Raw genomic sequence first — 22,915 nt, 5'->3', positions numbered from 1 at the left:
ATCGACCGTAGAGGAGCATACGGCTGTAATCGTAATCTGGAACACCGCTTACGGAATATCGCGAGCGTTGTGCATCGAGATCGTACACGTCGATAAGGGATAAGCACGCTCTAAGGGAACCGTTGAGATCCAACGATCCCGTTTCCACGATACGTCGCGTCGCGAATCCAATTAAAGATTCTCGATCACGGATTATTCGCCCATGCGAGGCTGATTTATATGTATATACAGCTCTTTGTATTTTTGTATCGATTAACGAGCGATCTAACACGAATCGAATTCAACCAACAATTTACATCTCAATTTAAGGAAACGAATCCGTCCGCGAGCGATCCCCCCTCCGATTAAACGCTGCTAATAACTAACCGTTACTAACCCTCTTCTTTTCTCTTCTTTCCAGATTCTCTGTAAACTATCATCCCAAAAAAAAAAAAAAAAAAAAAAAGACTAACACGCTTCGCCCAAGCAACTAACAAGCATCGAAATGCGATCGGTCTAGGAAAGCGAAGGAAACTATCGTCCCTCCTCCCCCTGAAGCGAAGGTCGTCGAGTCGAGCGGCACGGGGCGGGTGGTCGCACGGTGCTCGAATCATGCGAATTCCTGAAAATGCGCAGGACGAGCAGCAACGGTTTGAAGCTCGACCTGACGGAGAACACGCCAGGTAGCTCGTTGTCGAGGCTGCCCAACTTGGTCGAGCATGCGGAGACCTGTCAAGCGTTGTCCACCGGAACCGGTGAGAATTTAAGCAGCAAACTGCCGAACGTGGTCGAAGGCTCGATGGACTATGGTAGCGAGCGTAGATCGTCCCGGTACCTCGAGTACCACCAAGACGCAACCACCACCACCACCACCACCACCGCCGCCGCCCCTAAACCGTACCACCAGGACGGCCAGTCGGCCTCCTCCGGCCTGCCCCCCTACGAGCAACAGACCTACCACTCCGATCAGTCGGGCAGAGGGTACGGCAGGGGGGGCTACGGCAGGGAGGATATCGACCGATACGAGGAGAGAATTTATCCCGAGGACAACCTGAGGTACGATCGTCGAAGCGATCAGAGGACGGCGTACCAGGAGTCGGACTTGGACGCGGCTTACGAGAGGGGCGATGCCCAGAAGCTGAGCAGAACTTATCCAGGGGCCGAGGAGGCGGGGGGCGGCGGTAGGCGATACTCGAGAGATTTGACCGATTACGAGTACGCGTCCAGGTACGCGGAGGAGACGCTGAAGCTCGAGGCGAAGAAGGACCATCACCACCACCATCACCACCACCACCATCATCACTCGGGCAAGGTGTACGCGGACCCGACCCCGTCCAAGGGCTACGAGTCGGGGGTGAAGACGCACGATTCCGCTTACGAGTTGTCGTGCGCCTCGCAGCAGGATCTGCCGGGGAGGAAGTACGAGGGGAAGTACCACTCGGTGAGCAAAATGTACGGGACGCTGCCGAGGTACGAGACCGGTAAGTCGTACGAGGGTGGCACGAGATCGTACGAGTACGAGGAGGAGCACGAGGCGTACGAGAAACAGGGGACGACCCCCTACGATTCCAAGTACGAGTTGACCAGCTCCAAGAGCTACGAGAGGGCCAAGTACGAGGGGTCCTCGTCCTCGAGGACTTACCTGCACGACAAATCGTACGATCAGACGTTGAAGATCGGCGAGTTGGGGACCACCTCCTCGTCCGGTGGTTACGGGAGGAAGGCGCAGGATCAGGAGGAGACCGCCGCGGAGAAGATGAACGGTTACAGGAAGAACAATTTCGAGGCGTACGGCGTTTATTCGGACCCCGAGGACGATCACGGGTTCCTGGCCGAGAAAAAGACTCCCCAGTATCCGTACAAGGGCGTGGTGGTGAACGTCAGCGGGGAATCGAGCGTGATCGATCAGAAACGGGCGAAAGACGGAAGGCAGACCGAGGTCGTGGCCAATTCTTGGTGCAGGTTTACCATAGTGCTGCTCTTGTTGGTCCTCCTTATCGTTATCTTCGTATTCGTCGCTGGAATCGTCCTCTACCTGAACTGTGAGTCTTTTACTCCCTTTTCAAAGCGCGGGTCGATAATTTTCTCGGCTAGCCTCTCGATCGGAAATCAATCGACGTCACCAGCCAAGCGGTGACGATTCGTTCCCAAATATCCCTGAGATATCGATATTCAAAAGTTCAAAAGTTACAGATCGCGATCCCTTTTCTCTCCCTCTTCTCCTCTCCTTCCTTTCTCGCTTCGATTCGAAAGGGTCGTTCACTTAACGAGCATCCGATACAAATTATTTACGGTCGGCCGCGCGACCGCCATAATAATGGCAAGGACGAGCACGACGACGGCGACGTCGAGGCCGACGACACGTGCTGACGATACGTTAAGCCGGGGACCGGTTCTCCCAGCCAGTTTTATATATTCGGATCTGACATGCCCGGCACGTAGCGACTTGCCACTAGCGAAACCGTTCGGACGGAATTACAATGCGAACGGTAAATGGAAGAAGAGGGTTTAAAGAATAGAGGTGGACAAGAGTGACGTACACCTTGGGAATCCATTTTGTTCCACGGTGAACGCTCGGACGCGCGCTTCACGGGAAACCGTACGAGGGCGAAACGTATTTAATTTTCCTCCGGGCGCGGATCTTGTCGGCCTTTGAAACGCTTTTTGAACGCTTTCTTTGCAACGTTTCGCTTATTATCCGCGTGGATATCATTTGTGTATGTGTGTGTATATATATGTATTTTTTTTTTCGAACCCTTCGAGGCAATTGTCGCTCTTCCCTGGGGAAATATAAGCTGACCAATTTTGGGAGCATTCGATTCACGATTCGATTAAAAGCGCATAGAGGACAATATGGTGCCGATAATATATAATTTAACATCGACCAATTAGTGCAACCAATAATTAATAACTTCTTGGTTGCTCGTGAAAATAAACGTATACGCAACATAACAAAATTCAATTTCGATTATTAATTGTCTAAATTGTATTTTCGACGGGAATTAATCGCCGAAAACGCTATCCCTATTAGGTCATAGATTAAAATTTAACGCTTGTTTTTCGATCGCTTAATCGAGATAGTCTACACGAATCTCCTGTACAGCTTGTTACCACGTTCGTTTTTTTCTCTTCTAATCCCTCTCGAAACGTGAAAACGTGAAAAAAAATCGATACTCGTTAAAATCTTCCCCTTACGAAGACTAGCGATGGAAAAAAAAAAATCGTGGAAACCGCGATGGCGGAAACTCTCTCGATCCATTCGTCACGCGTCGCACGCCTCGCTCTCCGCGCGCGGCCATTCGTTAAAAAATCTCTTCTTCCTCCCTGTTTTCGAGACCCCCTCGTCCCTCTTCATCCCGGCTCCTCGACTCGATTCGACCAACGCCGATCGCGAACAAAGGATGGCGCAGAGTCGGAAAAGAGCGTCAGCAGAGTTTCGCGAGTCGCGCGCACAGCCATCCCCAACGATTCCCCTCCGATTTCCGGCGCCGGGTATCGGGTCGTACTTTGCTCGAAACGACGAACAAACAAGGGATGAAATAGCAAAGTCGAAGAGAGAGAGAGAGAGAGAGAGAGAGAGATAAAGAGAGAGGTGGGCTCGGATCTCCCCGACTATTCCGAGTGGCTGCGTTTGGCAGCGGGCGAAAGGCCCGTTTCACCGATTCGCTTTATTTTCGGCTCGACTTTTCGCCCGACCGGCTCGCAATCAGCCCCTCCATTGTCCCCGGGGACAATACATTTACCACGAGGAACGGCCTACCCATTCCTCCACCCACCCTCCCTTCCTCTCCGTGTCCCGAAATTTTCGAAAATTCGAGCCGATCGTTTCTCTTTTTCGTGCCGCCGGTTATTACATCGAACGATTCCCCATTCTCGAGTAGAAAATTCCGCGATAATTGGGAATAATTGTCGTTGAAAATTCGCGTCGTTCACGAATCATTTGGTCGATAGAATCGCGATTCCGAAAATCTATGCTATTTTTGAAATCGCGAAATGGTTAATGGGAAGGGAGAGAGGGAGGGGGACGAAGAATCGATTCGTCGGTGGAGAAGGACGTTGCACGGACATTGACGAATCGCAAGGGAGATGTATCATGCGTGGTTGAACGCGAGGAAGATTTGTGTTACGAGCCCGATAGCCCGGCCGCGGATAGCCGATACCGTTATATGACGCGATATAAATTTTATCACACCCTTTCGCAACCCCCCTCCTCCTCCTCCTCTTCTACTATCCCCCTCCGACGAGCTCTACGAGCTTCGGGACAGAGTTGTCGAGTTTCAACGCGTCAATTTTGATTTCACGTTCGAAATTCGAGAATTAATCGATCCGCACGATACGCGGAGATAAATTTCTCTTCACTCGGTCAATCAATTTCCAACTCGCCGACCATTTATCTAAAAGACGCACCTATCCCATCCAACTCCGTCAATAGTCCTCCTTCCTCCATCGAGTGGTTCTATTCTCTAAGAAGATACCTTATCCCTCCCCCCCTTCCTTAAGAGGATCTTAACTCGCGAGCGTCGATCAACAAGCTGCCTCCTGTGTTTACGAACATCCTAAATTCGAGTTCGTTTCGACGAAGAAAAGTTCGATCTCTCTTTACTCGTGGATGGAGCGTGGAAATTAGAGACGCTTGGTATACACGTGTATATATACGACGACAGGAGGCGAGGCAGGTATGGAGGAGCTTTGGCGCAGGATGAGGATTCAGTATGTAAGGCACGTGTTCGCATCCTCCTTTAGCGTTTCCCGCGATTTCGTCCTCGTTCTCGGCGCGCGCCAAGGGTTTCTCGAGGCTCTGGTGGGCTCATGGGTTTTCGCAGGATTAAGGGCGTCGCCGATCGTATTAAGGCCGGAGATATCTCATCTGCTCGTTATCCGGCTGTGCGTTTGTTCCACGTAAATTACGTGAAATTTGCCCGGGTGAACGTGGATGTGCGGCCAAGGATCGTCAAGCTTGCTGTGTCGACGACGGTTCACGGAGGGGACCGATTTTAACCGGTTGGATCGCAGAGGTTTCCTCGAAACCACGTTCTAATCGCTTCTCCTTAATTCCTCGAAACTTTGAACCGAGACGCTTTCCTTCTTTCTTTCCTTTCCTTTTCTTTTTCTCTTTCTTCCTCTCTCGATCAATTTTCAAGGCCTCGTCGTTCGACCAGGATCCAGTTAATAGTAGTCTGTCAGATCTGATGACATTTGTGTATCTTGAAGATGTGTATCTGAAGAATGGCGAGGTAGATGAAAAGTCAGTTTTCTTAGGAAAATAATAATAGAATAGAATTTGTCAAGCGAAACTGTTCAAGAAGAATTTATATCGAAGAGTATATATATTATTATAGCTCGATCGATCGAGTCCCCTTTATAACATGGCTGAAACGATACACAGACCCGCAGTTTACCCCAAGTTTCTCAAATTCGATTCCATACCGTTAGCTTATATCGGATTCTAAATTCAACGGAATACACACAGATGGACATATCTTGGAGATGATACTTGGAAATCTGCTTCTGATATAATTATTATTTACCGATCCCCTCCAATTTTCGAACAGCTGTTGATTCTCTCACCCTGCTTGAAGGAAAGATGTGTATTCGCTGCCCCTCGCGACACAACCGAGGAAAATACCGATGGAGAATGGGATGGAGAAACACAGGACGAAATTGGATATCCTGGCCGCGGGTAAATTGGGGCTGTTTCGCGCCTTGTCGAGCCTTGTGGGAAGAAGCCATCGCTCGTGTAGCCATCGTGAAATTTCACTCTCCTCGCGATAAACGTTTCCGCAACCGCTCGTAATTGCACGGCCATGAAGTGTTCTCGTGGTAAAAGGGGAAAAGTCGCGACAGTTCAAAGTGGCGCGAAATTCGAGCTACGGCGAGGCACGAGGGGAGAGAGGGGGGATCAGCGTAGCGGATGATAACGGTCTCGTTGAATTTCCCGGCCCGAGGATTGACGGAACTCGGGAATTCGAGAATGGTCAAATTCAACCCTTTCCTTTGCCCTCCGTCTGATAAAATTTTTCGATCTCTTTAATCGGCCGAAAAAAAGGGAGTTTTTCCAGTCGCACTCGAGTTGATGAAACGTTGGAACATTCGGAGCGCGGTGTTGCACGATCGTTCGCAGGTTGAGAATTCTCGGGTGGGCAAACGATGCGCAATAACGTAACGCGATCTCTGTCGTATTCTTCCTTTCTCGTTTCATCTGTCTAAGTTTCTTATTGCGGTATCACAGGGGTACGAAGTTCCCGTACCCCTGGAATGGTTAAACTGGGAAACGATTCGGCGAAAATTCGCCGGCGAATACATAATATCGCCGCGACGATTCACGCCGGATTAAATCCATAGAGGCGTTCCCGCGAAACAGTGGAGTGCACGAGTCGTGTACGTGTCGGTTGTTGCAACAGTTACAGCGTATAAGGAAGGAAGGACGATGGAGAACTTGTTGCCAGCTGGGAACTCGTTTCTTCTATCGAGTTCGAATTTGTTCTCGCGTATTTAATCCACCTGTTCTCGATTATCTTCGAGACTTCATTGAAATCTCTTTTTTTCTTATTCGTCATTTCATTTCCTCAGATCCTCTCCTCGAATCGCTTCCAATTTCGATCCCCTCGAGTTGAGAGAATATTCGTTCAGCTAAATATAAAATTATTCTAGGAACGTGGGCAAAACTAGCTTTCCTCGGTCGGTCGGCGAGGATCAGTGATTTCGATCCCGACAAAGAAGAGGGGAAGAGGAGAAACGAGAGAGCCAATAGGGAAAAAGGTCGCGGCAATCGGCGGCGATCGGGATTGTTCGCAAGTTACCGAGTTCGAGTCAAGATTAATGTTAACTTCGCCCTAGGAGTTAATAAGTCCCGAGACCGATAAATCCCGCTAACTCCTCGTCTCTCCTTCTTTCCTCTCCCCTCCTCTCATTCTTCTCGTGCCTGTACCCTCCTCCCTCCTTCCCGCTGCTCCATTACGGTCCCTCTCGTTCGCCCCCTCCCCTCCGCTTTCGCACCGTAGCCGAACCTCGGTCGCAGAGCTTTGAGAAACTCTGCGAAAACTTTGAACTCGGCAAAAGAAAAAGCCGGCAAAGAAGCTTCGGTCCCGCCAGTTCCTTTCCTTCCCTCCCGGCAATCCCGGATCGTTCTTGTCGCGGCTACTCAAGACCATAACCAGTTTCCATTATTATTCGAGGCGAGGCGTACGTTTTTACGTTTATTCGCGTTTTGCGTTTTATTCTTCGACGCGTCGAGCTTTCTTCTTCTCTACGGATAATCGATTTCTCTTTAGGAGGGTATAAGAAAAAGAAAATGCGTCCATAGGAAATCACGATCGTTTCACGAGGATAAAGGAGATCTTTCTGTACGTAGGAGAATTATCAGGCAATGTTTCGGGTAATTTTATTACACGAAAATACAGTTAAGAGAGCGAAAAGGAGTTAAGAGAAGGAAGGGTGGACGGCGGGGTGTAAAATTGTGTAGGAAGAGAGGCGATCCGACACGGTCAGCTTTCACGTTTCCACGAAGGAAGGAAGGAATGGGGAGGAAGTTGGCCGGCTAAGGAGAGTCCCCTCTGGAAAAGCCCTGTCAGGGAAGCTGACGTTTAATTTAATAAATGCCGCGATGTCGTGCTCTTTCTTTCCCTCCCTTCCCCTCTTTCCTTCGCGACCGTTCTGGGGAGGGGCGCGTTTCCGCGCCATTTCCTCCCTGCCGCTGCTAACTGCCATCCCCCGTTGCCGTGTAAAATTTCTTCTCGGCGAGAATCCGAGGCGAGGCTTAATAAACGGGTCGAACTCGTCGCGGCAAGTTTCTCGCAAGTTTGCCCATTCTTGGTTTGTACTTTGGCCGAATCGGTACTTTGTCCGACATCGTAAATTATCCTTTTATCTTCTCCTTGCTCCTTCTTTCTTTTCCCCCTCCTCTTTTCTATTAATCTTTTTACGCTTTTTCAATCGATCAATGAAATCCGAAAAAACGACAAATCTTTTCTGCTCGAAATAAGTTGAAATGAAAATTGTCGGCGTGTCGTAAACAGAGATACGAGGCGCGTAAACACGCAAATGTGATTAATCTGTCGTACCAGGGATGTTGTTTTATCATTTCACGCGTCCATTTGATCGAGACAATACATTTTCCAATTCTGTTGAGTAAGCAAAACTCGGACGTAACGGAATAACCGTGCCTCGCTTCCCCTTCGCCTCCCCCCGCCGATCCGCGGAACACGGTGTCAACCAGATACAGTTTCAATTATTAGCGACACGAGCCTAATACAATCAGTGTCAATTGTTGTCGCGGCTAATTGCGGCCTGGTTAATGGAATTTCCGAGTAGACGGGAATCGTGTAAACTCGACGATGACGAATGTTGGCCGATGTTAACTAATCGTCGAATTTTAAAATAAAATCGAAAAGATCGAACAACTTTACAATTTTCTTTACAATCATCTCTCTTTCGAATTTTCCAAGATTGAAAAGATTGCGATCGATTGCGACGGACGTGTTTTCGTTTCGAGAATGATTTTGAAAGCGCGACGACTCGACGAATGACCTTAGGGGCGGTACGAATCGGAGGTATATTCGCGCACGTGGGCGCAGTTAGGAAGAAAACTTTCTTCATTTTTCGCCGTTGATCGGTGGAAAGTTTTCCATGAAATATCGCGCGAATCAATCGCCGACACGAATGGTCCCGATCCAACCATCCTTTCCACGCTGTCGTTCGAGTTCGAGAGAGGAGTAACGAGTCAGCTTCCAACGGCCGTTCCAACGCTTTGTCCTCCAAGCTTTCCTACTTTTCGACCAAGTTTCGCCTCGGATGGAACGAGCAAATCCTTCCTTCCTTCCTTCCTTCCTTCCTTCCTCTCTTTCTCTCTTTCGTCCAGGTGTTATTCACATCCGTGCCACATTTTTCGCTCGCTCTTCGATCGAACGCGTTAGGCTGACAAATCGTATCATTTCCATCGACCAATTGATTAAACGGCAATCCGTATCGACCGCTGTAGAGACGGTACAGCGAAAGCTAATCAGGCAATTTAAGACCGGTTCTTAAGCGGGTAACCGGTAGATGCGGCCGATTTTGGTTTGGTCGAGCGGCGTTGAAACGCAATAGGGATGGAGATAGAGATGATTTCGATGAACTTTAGATTTAGTCGGCTCAAACTACATCATCGTTCCGATTTCTCGCGTGTACGGCTTACTTTACATCAGCATTATCGATTCGGTTACCGTATAGGGTAAATTAATCCTCTAACGATACCGATCAATAACAGTAGAAACAGTGGATTATCGTGTCTTCTCTGCCGATATCGTCTCTGACGATAATTCTAATGGAAAGAAAGAAGAAGAAGAAGAAGAAGTAGAAGGAATGCAAGAAAAGGAAATCGTAGATTTATTATACCGTTTCGTGTACGGGGAAATCGAAAATCACCTCACCATTTCCGCTCTTTCTCAAGCGTCGAATGCAAAAAAGAGAGAAAAGAAAATTCGAGCACGACGACGCGTGAAATTTCCTCTTTCGAAAATTCGGGGCTTCGTTACACGTTAGACGGCCCGGTTGCTGTAAATCCATTCGATTTAAGCGCCACCGCGACAATAGCAATGTTTCCACGGCCAAATCGCCCATCTCCTCTCTCTTTCTCCCTCCATTTTCTCATCAATTTTCGCTCGTCGAAAAATCGTGAAGCTTGTATCCCGGCCGGGGATACAAACGACAGAGTCGAGGGGAGGAATCATCTCTGAAATTACACCCTTTCTAACCAAGCTTGATTCCGGTGAATAAAGGGAAACATCGTTTATCCCTCCGACTTTTGACACACTTTCAGCCTTGTCACGGACGAAAACCAATATACAGGGGGGCAAAGTCACCGGCTTAGCAGACGATGCCAATTTTTCAGTCGTCGCGCGTTCATCCAGTTCCCGGATCCATCCACGCTTTCATTCCGTTTGATAAGATTTTTTTCTTCAGAGTCGAGGCAAGTTTCGTCGGAAATTTTCGGAAATTTTGAGATATCTGTGAAAAATTCTGCTCTCTCAATCGATAATTCATCCATGTTTCTTTCTGTGTTCAACCGAGAAACATCGACGTTCTCGATCTCGAAGCGAATAATTTTGGTCTTTCTTGCCTCATCATTGCAACGATGAATTCGTATTTTCTCTCGGAGAAATGATAAAAAGAATCCAACGTAATCCCGTGTACGCATATCTCACGAGATTCTAGATGGCAAAGATCAATGTTCGAAACGCGTCCAAAAAAAGAATAATCTTGGTTCTCTTTCTTACATTTTATCTTGTCGTTGCAACAACATTTCACGATCGAAGAATCAATATCTAGTGTCTTTCTCTTGGACTGGTATGATTAGAAATCCAACGTCTCGTGAGATTCTAATTGGCAAAGATCGATGTTCGACAAGGCGAACACGTCCAAAAAAAAAAAACGAACAGTCTTTCTTATTATATTCCTCGTTGCAACGATAATTCCACCAACATCTCACTGATCGAAGAATCAATATCTAGCGTCTTTCTCTTGGACTGGCATGATTAAAAATCTAACGAGATTTTAAATAGCAAAGATCGATGTTCGACGAGATTCGTTCAAAGAAACGAATAATCTTGATTCTCTTTTTTACATTTTACCTCGTTGTTGCAACGATAATTCCACCAACATCTGATCGAAGAATCAATATCTAGCGTTTTTCTCTTGGACTGGTATGATTAGAAATCCAACGTCTCACGAGATTCTAGATGGCAAAGATCGATATTTGGACGAACACGTCCATAAAAAAAGGGACATTCTTTCTTATTATATTCCTCGTTGCAACGATAATTCCACCAACATCTCACTGATCGAAAAATCAATATCTAGCGTCTTTCTCTTGGACTGGTATGATTAGAAATCCAACGTCTCACGAGATTTTAAATAGCAAAGATCGATGTTCGACGAGATTCGTTCAAAGAAACGAATAATCTTGATTCTCTTTTTTACATTTTACCTCGTTGTTGCAACGATAATTCCACCAACATCTGATCGAAGAATCAATATCTAGCGTCTTTCTCTTTGAGGAGGGATGATAAAAAATCGAAAGTAATCGGGTGCACGCACATAGTCGCATCGGGTATGGTCGTGCGCTATGTGCTCGGTTTGTGGGAGTGGCAACACGTGTTTCCCATGTGTGTCAACCCGCAGTCGTAGGTAGTCGAGGAGAAAGGGGAATATCGGGGCGATATCGGGGCTGTACGAGTTCTCATAGAGGCGTGCTGCATACATATCGCCGGTTTGGTAGCGCCGCGTGGCACGAAGTGAGCGAAATCCCTAGAAAGCTGGAGGGGGAGGGAGGGGGCGTATGTGTGTGCACGTGTGTTGCTCGGTCTACTTGCATGGCGGAAGGCTTCTTTGCATCCCCGGGTAATTTTTCATAAGCGACGGTGAATGGCTTTTGTGGAAGGAACTTAGCTGTTACGCGGTATTCCTTTGACTTTTCGCTTCTATTAAAATACCGTTGATCGAAATGAGAAATGGTGGCGTAATTGTGGATGGAACGATTGCTTTTCGTAAGAAAAGAAAAGAAAAAGAAAAAGGAAAAGGGAATTTATCGATCGAATTTTTGGATTCGCGAACGAATCGATTTAACGATGGATTTTTGCTGTCGAATGATTGTCGATTTATTTTTTTATTGTTCGTTCACATTCGAAGAGACATTCTCGAAGGGAAAGTCCTCCCCTCGGAGCTAACAATTTATTCTCAGTATTTTCGCGAAAATATTTTTATTAAAAAAGCTGTCCGACAAAGAATTTTTCCATTTTTACGGTCACGATGGTGCGAAGCAGAAGCACATAGCGTTATTGTTCTCATTGATCGAAGTCTGGAAAATACTCGTAATTGCTCGTTGTCGTGTCGCGAAAGTAAAAAAAAAAAAAAAAAAAAGAAAGAAAATTTATTAAAAATTTCGAACGAACGAAATATTCGTGGCCCGATTCAAATATTCATCCACTTGGATAGAAAAACCAAGTCATCAGAAAATCGTTTCGATTATACGAACCGGTTATAATTAAGGAAGAATTTTCGCGCAAGGTAACGAAAGCTCGTTTTCCGGTTCTCGGATAAAAATTCGACGGTCAACACGCGCAACGAGGCGAAATTGTGCTCGCAATCTTTATGAATCCGCCGACGCGACGTAATTACGTCCCCGTTGCAACAAGTAATTCCCGAAACGCGGCGCTCGTTCGCAAACCGACCGAAATTCGCGCGTAAAGGGGGAATAGGGGAAACAAAAGAGAGAAATAGAGAAATGAATTAAAAACGATATTTCCGTTTCATTGATTTTTGCATTAACCCCCACCCCATATCGCCAAGCATTTTCACCTTTCGTTGTTTCACCTACACATATACAAGCACGAAAGCCACAGATTTAAAATACATTTGTTCCACTCTCGAAAACCATTTTTGTTTTTGTTTTTTTTTTCCCCCTCCCCTTCTCATACAGTGTTGTCGAAGCACCGTAGTCTAGATTACCGTAAATGTATACGCGTGATGAATCACTGGACGGACGACGAACGGGCGATATTTCCGCGTTAATATATGCACAAGGTACTCTGCATACATGGATGTTTGAGCGCGAGAAGGGAAAACGTGCGCGCGCGCCGTTTGACAAAAATCCTCCCTTCATGACGTACATTTAATTGCGAGAATTAAATCGAGCGATCGAGCGACTTGTCAGTTGAAATTCGCGTTCCGATCTCTTAAAAAATATATATATATATTTGAATTATACGTAAATATCTTTCCATTTCTTGAGAGGATATTTTTCTTTTTTCTTTTTTAAAGGATGGAAAATTAAATCGTCGCTTATCACACTGATAATTTTCAAACGCAATTCCTTCGAAAGCAAAAATATCTTTATTCCTTGATGTAAATTCAACGGTGTAAGCAATTTGTAATCACTTGAAACGACGTGCGTGGTCTCGCATCTCCGCTGGTAGTATCTTCATTAAAGGAAAGGAGCGGGAAAGGATAATTAAAAGTTTGACTGTGAAACTCGGGGAACGAAGCTCGAAGTGAAGAGAGGGGATGCAGCGCGACTCGGCCACCCCTGAATTTCCCTGTTATTTGCTCCTCGAAATTGCCCCGTCTATCTGCTTTGCCCTCGATCCCACGCGAGTCTTCCTTCCTTCCTTCCTTCCTTCCTTCCATGAATTTCGTTGTTCGGGGAGGGAGAAGCTTGGGATCGAGCTGATCCCAGCTCTGAAACGTTAATTACGGTTGTCTGAGGCCGCGACAAAGTCGGCGAAAGTTTGCCAGCGGGCTACACGGGATCCTCGGGGGAAGGCACTTTGATTTTGTCAACACGTGCATTCGTTACGCACGCAATTAAGGGAGAGCCGTGTTCGCGTATACGATCTTCTTTGACAGCTTCTGATATCGGAGTTTCAAGTTTTTTTTCCCTCCATCCCCGAACAACGTAATTTAATCGAATTCTCGAATGCTTTAACATCGCGAATATGCTTCCGCTTATCACGAAAATCATCACGATTAATCTTGCACGATCACGTGATTAACCAATAATCGTTTTTCTCCTTTCAGATATGTCGTACAAACCGCAGCGGCCCACTATCGAGGGTAAGTTGTTTCTCACTCTTTTTCCCCTCTTTCGAACAAAAATCGTTTTCGCGCTTTTCACATTTGATTTTAATATTGATATCAAATTGTCATGCGATGCTTCCTTATAAAATAACTAAAGCAGACTTCTCGCCTTTCGCGTCTCGGCAAATTACTCGGAACGAATATACATATTGAAACGTGACGATCGCTTCGTAGGAAAAAAAAAAAGGAAAAGAAAAATAAAGAAAAAACGACGTAGCAATCGCCACTTTATAACAGGTTTCAACAGCACGATTTAAATTGGCCGGCACGCGATATTTTAGCCTCCTTCGTTGACGGACAGGAGGATAACTCGTTCGTCTTTCAGCCGAGCTCACGACTCAATTACATCGGGATCGCGGCCGACGAACGGTGAATTTCGAGATGACACCGTTTCGAATTCCAACCATCACGCCAACCATCATCGCGCCGACAATCTCGAGTTAAACGAACGCTCGTGTTCCTCGAACTTATTTTTCTCCACTCGCGATCGCGATTATTATTGCGTTCCGTGCGGCCATCCTCGCCCGCCTATCGCGAGGCTGGCAATTTTTCAGTAGTCGAGCCATAAATACGCGAAATTATCGCGTCGTTGCGTGAATTTGCGCGTTCCCTATCGTTTGAAATGATATGACAACGCTCGTTCGAAATAAAAATTTTCTCACGGTGAACTCCCCCAATAAAAAGGTGGAGGAAGAACAATTATCATCTCGCTTATCCGTTTGAATATTTTACGAGGGGAGACGGATGTCGTTTGACGGCGCGTCTAAATAGAGATAGATAATTCGTTCGAGAGGTTTCTTTCTTTCTTTTTTTTTTTTTTTTTTTTTTTTAAACACAGCAGGATGTATTTATCGTTCTTATTCGATCATTATCTCTCGAAGTGGTGAAAAGGTACACACTTTTATGAAACGCCGTTACAAATCATTCTGTCAAACGCGTTATGCGGGGCGCCCTTTTTCAACCCCCCCTCTCACGCAATCCCTCTATTGTTACACCGGTTCCGTGTATTTGCACGTATATTATCGCCGCATTTCTCCATGTGAATTTTCGTTCGAAATATTTGCATTTTGTGGTCATTGTAACGCGCGGATCCACCACCATTTCCGTTTCATTGTTCGGATTAATCGAAATTTTTAGATTTAACGAATAGAAAATTGGGAAGGCAACTTTTTTTTTTTCCTCTCCTCTGATGAATTAATACTCGTGGTAAAAACTTAAAAAATGTAATACCGACAAAATTTAGAGTTTGGAACAAAGCCCTCTTCCCTATATATATACTATATATATATACGTATATATTTCGATATTTTCGCGAGACTAATAAAACGCGGGAATAATTACAGGCCTGAAACTCTATCCTGTCGCGAGATTAAAATTTTCTCGATCATCCCGAGCCAAGCGAGTTTTCCTTAATTGCTAAACTTTAAAGAAATATCCCCGCGAGAAAATAACTTTAAAAGGGGGAAAACTCTCCTCCTCGAAAACTTCTTTGTCCCCTATTCGCGTGTATACGCGATAATTGGCAATTATGTTCAAATCTACCACGAACAACCAATGATCGATCTTTAAACCCGCGATCACGGGTTCATTAATCAAATCCCTCTTTTCCTCCCCACCCGTGACGTTGCATAATTCTCGGAATTCGGTCTGGAAAAGGGGGATAATGAGGTGGGGAGAGGGGGGTGGGGGATTGACGAGCGGCGTTGAAATCGTTACATCGTACCCCCTTAACAAGCGTAAGTAGAAATTTACTTTATCGTGGGAGGGGAGGTAGGTGAAATTCGTAACTTTCGTGAAACGTCGATTATCAATTATTAGAGAAGTTTTGGAGGTTTTGGAGAAGCGAAGATCGCCAAGGACGAGTTACACTATTATTCGAATAGTTGGAACGATACGATCGGTTTCGGCAATGCGCACTGCGGATATCCCCCTCCCCAAGTTTCAACATCCGGATATTGAATATGGTTAGGCGGGAAATTGGGAATATTCCGGATACTTGGGATGGCTGTTACTTCGGGCGAACGTTAGATGTTTCGATGACAACCGCCGGCTCCCGGCCAATTAGTTTTGAATTCCCCGTAAATCAGCCGCTCGCCGTTCGATTTAATTGGGAACTGATTCCGACGCGACTGTCAAATTTCACTCGCATTATTACCCGAACCGATGAAACGCAGCTCACGATATATCATATTTCTTAAAGATTTATTTATTTATTTATTTCCAGGGTGTTCGACGCCCTGTCGAATGCATTATTTGAATAGGAAAGTATCTGTGTGTGCGTAACGATAGCCCGATAGAGCGCACTCTTTCTCTCGTTTCGTCGAGCCAACACTCGGCAACCAGTCAACCAGCCAGCCAGCCAGCCAGCCAGCCAGCCACCCATCGTGCCTCGAGTATTTGCATTCGGAATCGTACAAACGTTCTAAGAAGCTTCGCGTTTTCGAGTCGGCGTTTCCCGGGGAAAAAGGCTCAGGAATATCCCCGGCTATTTTGTACCCTCGGAATCGGCAAATTTATTCCATTTACGAATAGCTTTCCAGCGAATGTAATTTTTATCGGTTCTCATCTCCGCCAGACCAACCGCCGCCCGTTTTCCATCCTTCGTGGAAAGGGATGAGGAGGGATTCCGCATAATTCGAATAAATAATACAGCACGCTAACGAGATACCGTATCTCTTCGCTTTCCCCTTGAAACAATATTCAGCTCTCCGACTTTATTCACGGCACGCGTACCATTATATGTATATATATATATATATATTTTTCGCCCTAACTCGGTTACGAGTTACTGCGCCGTTTTGCAAATGTATTCATGGTATCCGGTCGAACTCTCGAAATTTAATTGAACAAAAGAATTCTTAGGGATCGCGAAAAAAGTATACCGAATAGAAGCAAGGGGTTAAGAGGTTGCGATGAGGGGCAGATCGTTGGTGAAGTGGCGTTATACTTTTAAAAAGTTTTTATGTAGGAGTAGGGCAATTTTTCCCTCTCTCTCTCTCTCTCTCTCTTTCTAGAAAGGAGATCGAATCGGCGAAGATAGTGAGATTTCAACTCGGATGTTTTTATTCGTTAAGTAGGTCGAATTAAATTCTTCTTCTTTTTCCGTATTGTTTGTCTCTTCTATAGAATTTGCATTCTTTCTTTCCTCGATTCTTTGATACGTATTATTCGAGCTTAATGAGGGAGGAAGGGGAGGGGGGAGGCTTGATGTATCTCGTTCACCGTAATTTTCAAGCTAATATTGAGCATCTAATGAGAAAGTACGAGCGTGAGAGTAATTATGCGAGCAGCGTGGGCGGCCAGACACTCGTGAACTTTCGATTTCCTCCCTTAACTTTCTACGTGCACGCGATATATCGAAAAATGTTTCCAACCACTCGGCTTAATTAAAGGTTTATCGCTTCACTTTTCATTTGGAGCATATATATATATATATATTTTTTCAAACTTCGAAATATTACCCTTCGATTTTCTATTCGCCAAAATATTCGCCCGATATTTCCAAAGAAGAACCAATCCCCATTTCATCATTTTTCAACGTTTCGCTCACTCGTCCAACTTTTCCTTCGAAATCTCCCGTTTCTCTTTCGAAAATCGCATCGAAATACGTAAACATGTCCAGTGAATTTCATCGTTCAGGCAGCTCAACGCTTTCTCGCGCTCCACGTTTTTATCCACGAAACGATGCACGCCCATCAACGGTCACCGATATGCCAATTTGTTATCCCTCGAGGGTGTATCGCGACACGATACGCATCAGTCACATTACACGAATCGCTCGAATCTACGTTGAATCGCGTGCATTCTCGCGGGCTATCGTTCGAGTATGGTTTCGCGATTAGACTCGAAATCCTTCACCCTCGAACGAGTTCCAATTCGAAAAGGGCAATTATATTAATAATTCTCTCTCTGCGCATCTCGAGTGAGTGCGGATAATCATTGTTCGCTATTCTTTCGATCGAACGTGCAATGGAAATATCGTTTTTTCCCGTTTATTCTTTTGCGAACATTCAAAGAGATGACGTGATGATTTCTTAACTCGAGTTGGCGATGCATTTATTTAACTGGGATATTTAACGGAGATTACTGAGTTTAGAAGAGATCAGAGTTCGAATAGAGGCCAAGATAACCGAGCTATCGTTAAATTTTGAACGAGGATTCGATGTGGTTCGCCACGGCGAAGCGAAGTGATATCAAGAATCGATTCGATATCGTTATCAATTTAAAGGAAACTTTTATCTTTCTTTACAGCGTCTCAATCTTAAAATCTTGATCGTAAAAATACAATCGATAAAACTTTACGGGAAATTGTGATCAGACGCAACCCATACCCAAGGATTGACTTCGAACGGGGGAAGGGAAACAAGGGTAGGGAAAAGTTCCATTTATGCTTTATGGTCGAAAAAAGGGCCTTTCCCTTTGGATGGAAGGGAGGAAAGAGCCGCGATTCCATAGAGATCACTGGACGAAAAAGAGCAGAGACAGAGAGAGAGAGAGAGAGAGAGAGAGAGAGAGAGAGAGAGTAGAAATTCCGCCAAAAATATTCTACGACAGCGGGTGCAGTTACTATAAATCGCTGCGCCCCACCCCACCGCTTACACGCCCCGTCGGTGGTGCGAATGCGAGTAAGCCGAGTCGAGAGGGACGGAGGGGGAGGGCAAAGGTACGCAGCGGTTGGGCGGAGGGGAAAAAAGGAAGAGTCCGGCCGATAAATTACACGCGTAGAAAAAACCGTGGCACCGCAACCGTGGCGGTGGAAAGGGAGGAGGAATCGAGAGAAAGAGAGAAAGAGAGAGAGAGAGAGAGAAGGAAAGAGCGAAGAGGGGAGAATTGTCGGTTCACGCGATATAAATAGAGGAGGGTGTGCGGAGGCTTTTTACGAGTTTTTCTGACCCCCTCTTCGAAACCACCACCTTACACTGGCCGGCATTATCGAGCTGCTCGCTAATATCAGCCACGAAATTTCACCGAACACCTCCATTCCCGGAACAAAGGGAGAACTCGAGAGAGGTGCACCCAGGGGTTTGTCCGCTCCTACGTTTTTTAGCCTGGAAAAATATGAGGAATATACGAGCTCTCTTTGTAAGAGACTCCTTGTAAAAATATCGCGAACGGCTTTCGATTGTAATTAACCGAAATGAAATGAAATTTAAATCCCAGGTTTAAAAATTTGAAATGGAAAAGAAGAGGGAGAAAAAAGGACGCAACGGGGATACAACGGGATGACGTATTACCACGTTATACGTTCGATGGAGGGAAGAGTGAAGTCGGGCGCGACAACGCGTGAGATTTAGTCCGAGATGACTCAGGACGAGAAGGGAGGAGGAAGAGAAAGAAAAGGTGGTGGAGGGGGGAGAAGAATCCTTTGCTATTTTCCTTCTCGCGGTTCGGATATTTCTTGTCTCTCGTCACGTGAGTTGCGAACCGTGCGCTTTGTGCGCCCCGCCGCATACGCGCCTTTGCACAAAGCTGTACGTGGCGTGCAACCTATACCCGCGGCCAAAGATAAGGTTACGTTAAGAAATTGCTTTCCGTGGGACGAAGCCAAACTCGCTCTCACGAAGCGCAATCTTTTCTCTCCCCGCACCATCTTTTCCCCCTTTCGCTCCAGCCTCGACCTCTCCACTCCTTTCGCGTTTCCCTTTTCCCCAACCCACCACCACCACCACCAACGTAGCGTCCGTCCCTCGCTTATACCACTTCACCCTTCGTTCCTGTCCACTTCCTTCCGTCGAGATGCACGCCGACAAAAGGCGACGGCCCCTCAAAGGGCGAAAGAATCCGTGCATCGCCTCCTCTCGCTACCACCTACACGCCACAGATTATTTCGTTACGATAGCAATCGCATTTTCGCATTTTTCCTAGCTCTCCCTTCGAAGCCATGCGCGCCAAGGGATCGAAGCGAGGCAAGAATCGAACTCCCTTCTTCCGATGGAAAGAATTCGATCGTAACGAGTTGAAAAATGTTCAAGGGCGAAAAGTTGGAGCTTCGTAAAACGGAGCAATAACACGGACGATTACTCCGTATGTCGCGTTAATTTCCTTCTTTCCTTCTTTTTTCTTTCTTCTTTTTTCTCTCCTCCCCTCTTTCGTAACATGGCGCCATCGTGCACACGCCGAGAACGATTAATTTGCCACGGTAAATTGACTCGGTGAAATATCTGGCTGTTAGTCGGCAATCCTGTGTACATTCGATGTATCCCATCGCCGCGCCCGGTAACCGCGTAATGCGCTGCATAACAACGACCGATAACGCTTTATTATATTTTACAAAACCGGTCAGCAACACACCGGTCGCATTGCTGGACGAGGGAGAAGTCGATGCGCGCGGTGTGCAGTTGGTATTATAGAAGGGGGAGGGAGGGGGTATGGGTATGGGGAGGGGTAGGATTAAAATTGGTACGTCCATATTAACAACGGAGGCCAATTTACCGTATTATTTAAACCCGTTTTCAGCAAATAATCGGGTGGGCCAAGTTAATCTCATACATAAGTTATAATGAAAAGCAAACTCGACTCGACTTGTTGTTTAGAGACGGTTCGCTTATCGCTTATTCTTTGAGAAATACCGGAAATACCTTTTTTCTTTTTCCTCGTTTCCATTTTACTCGTCTGGTTAAAATTGACACGAGGGGAGAATGGGGAATTAATCGGGGCGGCTGGGAAAGAGACGAGAAGGGAGGGAAGGCCTCTCTCTCTCTCTTTCTCTCTTTCTCTCTCTCTCTCTCCCCGAGGAATTTGAAATACGGACCGCGTCGAGACTTTGTCGAGACGTTAAATTAGAAATGGATGAGAAAAGATTGCTTAACGAAATGGGGAAAATCTCGTGTTTTCTCAAGCCCGATTCTTCGGTGAGATGTTTCGAGTGATGAAAAAGAAGAAAAAAAGAACGTTTCCTCGATTTCGACGAATATGCATAATCTGTCCATTGTGTAACAAATTTACATGTAATAATTGCACGAAATATCTCGCGCTTGGTCGAATCGTGTCGTTCGTTAGGTTAATATTATAATAAGACGATATAATATACTAATGGAATCGTAATCTATAATAAATATATTGTATCTGGAAAAAAAAGCGGATATTCGAGCTATTCGATGAAAATATTTTTTAATCATCCATTCAGAGGTTATTCTATTAAACTAAGAAGACGTTTGCTTCTCAATTTTTCAATCGTTTGATAAAATTTTCACGACAGATCTATCACGTTCAAACGCACGTTGCGCGCGTATTTTACGTTAGCGTATAATAGAGAGGTCATACGACGATTATCAAGCGAGGGGAGATTAATTAACGGAAGCGTTTTACCGCTTATTAAGCGGAGGTGAAACCGGTTTATCCGTCGATCGTGTCACGTATCCCGTTATTATTATTAATTCATTTGCGAACGAGAGTTGGACGCTGGACAATCACGGTGAAAAACGATGGTCGGTTTTTGTTTTCGCGCCGCCATTAAATCCGTCCTCCCCCTCCCTCTTCACCGCTAATTCCAACGCGGTTGTTGAAAAGTTTTTGGCAGTCGTTAGTCGCCCTCGTTAGTCCAGCTAATTCAATGGATATCAATTAGTTATTAGTTATACATCGAATCTCGATTATAGTTAATTCAATCGGGTTCAAATATTTGGATGGAATTAAAAGCGACGCGAATAAATCGCGGAAAGATCTCGTGAAACATCGCGTTCGATGTTTTCGATTTAATTAATTCTTCCTTTTTCTTTTCCTTTATCTTTTCGAATACTTTTTTATTCGCGTTAAAAAAAGAAAGAAAGAAAATACGAGTTAAAGGACAAATCTACAAATCTACTTCCATTGCACGAAAAATAAGATACCACCAGTGGTAGTCTCTGAAATGACAGAGAATCGAGAAAAGGGGATGGAATTAGTGTGGGCGTAATACGGTTTCTGGGTTGCACTGGCGCAGATGGCCACGGAAGAAGAAACGATCCCTTTCGTTGGTTGGAAACACGATAATCGATGGCCCCGTATCCACCGGCCAATGGATTCGATATCAAGCGGTGCAAAAATTCCAGCACGCCGCTCGGGACGTGGAGTATAAAAAAAAAAAAAAAAAAAAAAAATAGAGACAAAAGCGTCTGTATCCGCGAAACAGGCAGTCACCGAAAATGGCCGGTATGAATTAATCAACTGCGTCGGCTCTCGTGGCCTGTCGTTTATCGAGATTCATCCCTTCGTCTCCCTCCCCTTCGCTTTTCTCCTCTCCAAATTCTGCTTTTATTATTTTTCTCCCCCCCTGTTCGCTCCCTTTATCTCTTTGTTCCGTCCCCCTTTCCTCTCCCTCTCTCCCTCTCCCTCTCTCTCTCTCTCTCACTCTCACTCTCTTTTATTTTATTTTTATTCCACTCGCGAAAAGATAGATTTCGTTTCAACCGATTTCGAAAAGAATGGAATTGAAGTTCGGTACAATGCAGGAAAAGAATGCAAAAAAAAAAAAAAAAAAAAAAAAAGGAAGAAAGAAGAAAGAGTGGAAACGACTCGCATACCAAGAGATAACTAAACTGTATCGAATGTTTTACAGGGCCGTTTTTTAAATATTGACCCGATTCGAGCGGCTCACCGATGGTACTTGACGCGCGTATATTCTATTATTTCTCGATCGTAGTACCATCCGACTGCCTTTTAATACTCGCCCTTATTTATCGGGCAAAATCGCCTCCCCTCCACCCCCGGCTCGTTCAAAAGCACAATGAAACGGTGCACCGTTCCGAAACCGTTCGAAACCGTTCCGCTTGTTTATATCACCGCCGCGCTCCCCAACCGTGATATCGAGCGGCCGCCGTTCCATCCATCCAGTTTATTCTGCAACGCGAATCGTCTCGCCGCGTATATAACCCATTTCATATAGAAATCAAATCTTTCCTCCTTCGATCGTTCTTTCTGCCCTTCTTTCGCGAAACGTGTAAATCTCTCCGTGCGATTTCTTGAAAGGAGTGTATTGTAACTGATAATAATAAGAAAGGATTAATGAACGTTTCGTAAAACGATCAGACCAGAGCAACAGACTATTGTCCGTTGTATACGTAGCCCTTAAACGAAACCCTTTAACTCTGGCAATGGGAGCTGTGACTGAGACATGGTCCTCCGGGGAGACGAGCAACCGAGATTTACGGACTCGATTCCCCCCTCCCCTGTATCGTTGCTGCTCACGTACGTACAGGTTGTGAGTTCGCGAGCGCGCGAATCTGACCCTGTCGCGGTTATTCGTCTCAACACAGGCGAGCCGAGTGTACCACCGAGAAAGGGTAGGGTTACCTCTTTTTTTTCTTTCTTTTTTTTTTTTCTTTTTTCCCTTCCCGTTCCCGTACGA

General features: G+C 45.7%; 1 protein-coding gene across 5 annotated transcripts in view; it reads left to right on the top strand.

Annotated features, from left to right (window-relative positions):
- Nucleotides 1-497: 497 nt before the first annotated feature.
- The window catches only part of LOC122720948 (agrin-like), a 233,693-nt gene continuing 211,275 nt past the window's right edge, over nucleotides 498-22,915 (top strand). For 4 of the 5 annotated variants that reach the window (XM_043948084.1, XM_043948083.1, XM_043948082.1 and 1 more), the window contains exons 1-2: nucleotides 498-2,021; nucleotides 13,531-13,566. In XM_043948084.1, the coding sequence (XP_043804019.1) occupies nucleotides 608-2,021; nucleotides 13,531-13,566 (1,450 nt within the window). In that variant the 5' untranslated portion in view covers nucleotides 498-607. The remainder of the gene's footprint in view (nucleotides 2,022-13,530; nucleotides 13,567-22,915) is intronic. The other variant, XM_043948086.1, reaches the window with a different exon arrangement.

The sequence above is a fragment of the Apis laboriosa genome, unplaced genomic scaffold, assembly GCF_014066325.1.
Source record: "Apis laboriosa isolate Shangri-la unplaced genomic scaffold, ASM1406632v1 scaffold13_cov153, whole genome shotgun sequence".
NCBI lineage: Eukaryota > Metazoa > Arthropoda > Insecta > Hymenoptera > Apidae > Apis > Apis laboriosa.
Note: the sequence above shows the minus strand (reverse complement) of the source record. Positions and strands in the feature narration are given on the sequence as shown.